The 5,026-nt window shown below is 44.4% G+C and overlaps 1 protein-coding gene across 1 annotated transcript in view; it reads left to right on the forward strand.

Annotated features, from left to right (window-relative positions):
* The window catches only part of LOC122548190 (inositol-trisphosphate 3-kinase B-like), a gene marked incomplete at its 5' end in the record, with an annotated part of 10,927 nt that extends 6,878 nt beyond the window's left edge, over window positions 1–4,049 (forward strand). Inside the window, 2 exons of the mRNA XM_043686733.1 lie at window positions 3,169–3,270; window positions 3,656–4,049. Coding sequence (XP_043542668.1) covers window positions 3,169–3,270; window positions 3,656–3,802 — 249 coding nt within the window. The remainder of the gene's footprint in view (window positions 1–3,168; window positions 3,271–3,655) is intronic.
* Between the last annotated feature and the right edge of the window lie 977 nt (window positions 4,050–5,026).

The raw sequence follows: 5,026 nt of genomic DNA on the forward strand, positions 1-5,026 counted from the left end.
CCATTAAGTGTATAAGTCCTGCTAAGGTTTGCTTTCCCAAAATGCAGCACCTCCATTTATCTGAATTAAACTCCATCTGCCACTTCTCAGCTCATTGGCCCATCTGGTCAAGATCCTGTTGTAATCTGAGGTAACCCTCTTCGCTGCCCACTACACCTCCAGTTTTGGTGTTATCTGCAAACTTACTAACTGTACCTCTTATGCTCGCATCCAAATCATTTATATAAATGACAAAAAGTAGAGGGCCCAGCACCGATCCTTGTGGCACTCCACTGGTCACAGGCCTCCAGTATGAAAAACAACCCTCCACCACCACCCTCTGTCTTCTACCTTTGAGCCAGTTCTGTATCCAAATGGCTAATTCTCCCTGTATTCAGTGAGATCTAACCTTGCTCACCAGTCTCCAATGGGGACCCTTGTTGAACGCTTTACTGAAGTCCATATAGATCACATCTACTGCTCTGCCCTCATCAATCCTCTTTGTTACTTCTCCAAAGAACTAGCTCAGCATGAGAGTACTCAAAACAAAGGCACAGACCAGACACCTTCCACGGTGCTATCAGTATTCAATACTAAACTACACAGCAGACATCTTCTAAGGTGCTGTCAATGTTCAACATTGAGCTACACAGCAGACATAGAATTGTACAGTACAGAAACAGACCCTTCAGTCTAACTCAAGAAAGGCCGACCAAGTTTCCCAAATTAAACGAATCCCACTTTCCTGTATTTGGCCCATATGCCTCTAAATCTTTCCTATCCATCTACCTGTCCCAGTATATGAAATGTTGTAACTGTCCCTGCACCTGCCACTTCCTCTGGCAGTTTATTCCACATACGGACCACTCTCTGTGTGAAAATGTTCTCCCTCAGGTCCCTTTTAAATCTTCCTCCTCTGACCATTCAACACTGAGCTACACAATCGACATCATCCAAGGTGCTATCAACAGTACGTACTGAGCTACACAAGAAGATATCTGGATAGGTGACTAAAAAATATGGTTTAAAAGGTCAGTTTAAAGAGTGTTTTAAAGGAGAAAAGTGAGGCACAAAAGTGGAGAGTTTAGGGAGGGGGCTCCTGAGATTCAAAAGCATGTCCATCTATGGTGCAGGAATTAAAGTTAGAGGCTGAGGCCTGATTTATAGAAGTACAAATATCTCAGAATAGAATACAGAAACAGGAGGGTTTACATTGTAGCTTCATGGTCGGATGCTGCCTGACCTGCTGTGCTTTTCTAGCATCACTCTAAACAAATATTGTAGCTTCATGTGTGAGTGAGCTTGAAGTGTAGAACTGTGTTGGTGCATATAAGTTTATGTTAGAGTATGTTCTGATGTAAATAAATATGTGTTGATGTACATGCACTTGTAGGAGCATGTTTGTATGTATATAGGAATATTCATTGGTGTGTACTAGTGCATGTGGGGGTTAGTGTGCATGAGTGTTTGCTGATGTACGTGTGTGTGTGTAAGAGTATGTTCTGGTGTAAATGAGCGTGTGTTGGTGAATATGGGTGTTTACAAGAGTTTGTATGACTGCATATAGGAGTACTCATTAGTGTGTATAGATGTGCAAGGGGTGTGTATGAGTGTGTTGGTGGACACAAGTGTTGGTGTGTATTAGTGTGTGTTGATGTGTATTTGTGTTTGTGTCTGAGTGTGTGATTGTATATATAGACGTGTATATGGGTGTAGGTATGTGAGAGTGTGTGTTGGTGGATATGATTGTTGGTGTGTGTGGTACGTGTGAGGGGGTGTTTGCGTAATATGTATGAGCTGATTTGATTTGATTGATTTATTGTCACGTTTACTTAAATACAGTGAAAAGCTTTGTTTACGAGCAGTATAGGCAGATCATAGTAAGCAAGGACATACAGATCGTAGGATGAGAAAAACCAGACAGAGGCATACAGGTTATGTTGTACAGAACGTGCACTAGGCAAGGTCAACATTATTTGAAGTCAGAGAGGCCTTTCATCAGGCTAATAATGGCAGGGAAGAAGCTGCTCTTGAACCTACTGCTGGGTGTGTTCAAGCTTCTGTACCTTCTGCCAGGCAGAAGAGGTTGTAGGAGAGCATTACTGGGGTGGGAGGGGTCTTTAGTGATGTCGGCAGTCTTTCCCTGGTAATGGGCCGTGTAAGTGGAGTCCATGGATGGACGGCTGGCTTCCGTGATGGTCTGGGCTGTGCACATGATCTTCTATAGTTTCTTACAGTCTTGAGCATAGCAATTGCCATACCAGATCATTGTGCTTTCAATGCTGTGTCCATGTCTGAGTGTGTATGGTACCTAAGTGTGTGCGTGTGTTTGTGTATGGCACGTTTAATTGCTTAATCTGCCTTTTCTGCAGTGCACAGTATAATAATTTCTTGCTTTCTCTGTGTCCCGCTGTTACGTCACTCTGCGTTTGACTGTTCCTGTTGTCTGTTCAGGCAGAGTAAAGACCACATTCCACCAACTGGAATTCAATAGAGTATGTCTGCTCTAAGATGAGACTCCGGGAATTGACAGCACTTTCTAAACAATCCTTTTTTATTTAATTGACCCATGCTCAGAAGGAATACGTTCAAACTTCACATCGTATTTTGAAAAACTGAGAGCTTGGGTAGATTATAGTTGCTTTCTCCATGGTAACACCTCAATTGATTAAAGTTGACTGAAGAGCCAGTCAACGCCCACGTTTCCTGGAGTATAAATTGTTGTGACAAGATTTGGCATTCTTGTCTGTGTCTTGACGAGCACAAAATTCAGCAACATGTGATGAGGAAGTGTCACTGGACCTGAAACGTTAACTCTAATTTCTCTTCACAGATGCTGCTAGACCTGCTGAGCTTTTCCAGCCATTTCTGTTTTGATTCAGCATCATGTGTTTGTTTTCAGTAGTTCTATACCTGTGTTGGGTGACAGGAAGAGGCTCAACCTCAAATTCCCAGTTGTGTCTAATTTTGCAGCAGGGGGGATGTGTTCCTTTCCCTGCAACATGTGTTTCACAGTAACCCAAGGTAAGAAAGGGTTTGTGAAAGAGTCCCTTTGCCTGCTGGGAGTTTAGCAGCAGCCCCATTGAAGTTTGGGTGAAAAGCAGAGGAACCTCAGCTGGGCCTGAGGCTGTAGGCCCCAGAGGTGAAAGGTCAGTGTGGATCATGTGCTTCTGTTTATTGTTTATTCAGAATGAAGATGGGACTGTGAATCGTGACTTTAAGAAGACAAAAACCAAAGAGCAGGTTGTGGTGGCTTTCCAAGAGTTCACTAAGGGGAACAGGGTTGTTTTGGTAAGTTCTAGCTTTTGTATTCTTTTCTGCCACTCTGTGAACAGGGGCAAGGAACTGAGTTCAAAAACAGGAGAGTGGATGAGGACCGCAGAATACGGCCCCTTTGGTTAGCTAGGAATTGCAGGAAAAGGGGCTTGGGAATCTGTCGGAAGCAACACTTCTCTGAGGCAGAGGTTGAGGGAGCTAGAGGATGGGGGGGGCCTGGGAATGCAGATGGCTGGCAGTGTGGGGATTAGCGAGGAAGTGGTGGGCAGATGGGTGGGGGGTTGTGGAGAGACTGAAGGGTCGGGAGATGAGCTCTGCAGGGAGTTGGGGCAGGGATGCAGAGAGAGTGGTGTGAGGGGAAATGAGAGTTGTTCACTCCAATGTTCTATTTATCTTCCAGAAAAAATACCTTGATCGTTTGAAGCAGATTAAGGACACAGTGGAGGTCTCACCTTTCTTCAGGACTCATGAGGTGAGTGACAATTTGTACACAGAGAATGGTTACAGTACATACAGAGGCCATTCAGCCCATCGTGTCTGTCAGTAAGCAATTCACCAAGTGCCACTCCCCAGCCTTCTCTCCACAAACCGGCACATTCTTCCTTTTTTGGGAATGGTTTAACTTTCTGTTTCAATTGGCCCTGCCTTCACCACACTTTCAGTCACTGCATTCCAGACCCTAAGCAATTGCTGTGTGAAAATAGTTTCTCCTCAGCTTATTTTACCTTTATTTTACATTCTTCTACCAATAGGAACAGTTTTTCCCTACCTACTCTGTCCAGGCGCCATTTTGAATCCCTTGAACAAATCTCCTCTCTCCCTTCTTTTCCAAAGGAAAACAGATCCAACTTCTCCAGTCTGTCTTCATGTCTGACATTCCTGATCCCTGGAATATGGATCCTGCAATTCGTTCCTGCTCTTTCCTCAATGCTGAATCATTCCTGTTTTCTCTCTTTCAAATCCTGAATCATTCCTGCTCCCTCTCAAACCTGGGACCTTTTCTGCTTTTTTGCAAACTTCTGATCTTTCCTGCTCTCTCCAGCAACTCTCAGGAGGGTGGGACTGTGGAGAATGTCACACCAGGTTGTGTGAAGGAGAGAGATTTGAGAAAACTCTGGCTCCAAGTTGAATTCTGCTGGCAGTTCGTAAAGTTTCTGAAATAGTTAGGCTGTGTTGGAGATTTATGAAAGTAAGTGGGAGAATGTGCAGAGACTTAGCCAACATTAGTTACACTGACTTAAACTGCTGATGTTAATTTGTTTGCAGCAGAGATCCTTTATCTCTGTTGATCTGTTTCTTTGGCAATGTCCTTGGTTACCACTTGCCTATATTCTCTCTCTCTCATACAACGGTTTCCGTGGAGATTTTGGGATGTTATGACCTGACACCTCCCCCTTTGCTGGAGGAAGCGGAGTCTGTTCATATTCCTGACGGGTTAGACAGAGATAGAGGCAACAGCTCTGCTCTCAATTAAACCTCCGCCGCACCCCACCCCCCCCCAGCCGCCGCCCCCCTCCTCCCCCCGACACAACAACAAGCAAACACCAACAAGGCAGGCTGCTTAAACTCCTTTCAGAGGAAAAGCTTTGAAGTTTCCATTACATGAAAGGCATGATGGAGGATTGATACAACTTAGTGCCGTTGATTTCAACTCGTATCACAGTTTTTCTACATCACTTGGTGAGTAACTCCTTTCCTAACGGCATTCTGCAATCTCCTGATTGAAGACATTTCATGCTCTATGGCCTTGATACATGAAATTTCGGGCGCC

The sequence above is a fragment of the Chiloscyllium plagiosum genome, unplaced genomic scaffold (assembly GCF_004010195.1).
Source record: "Chiloscyllium plagiosum isolate BGI_BamShark_2017 unplaced genomic scaffold, ASM401019v2 scaf_351, whole genome shotgun sequence".
Classification (NCBI taxonomy): Eukaryota; Metazoa; Chordata; class Chondrichthyes; order Orectolobiformes; family Hemiscylliidae; genus Chiloscyllium; species Chiloscyllium plagiosum.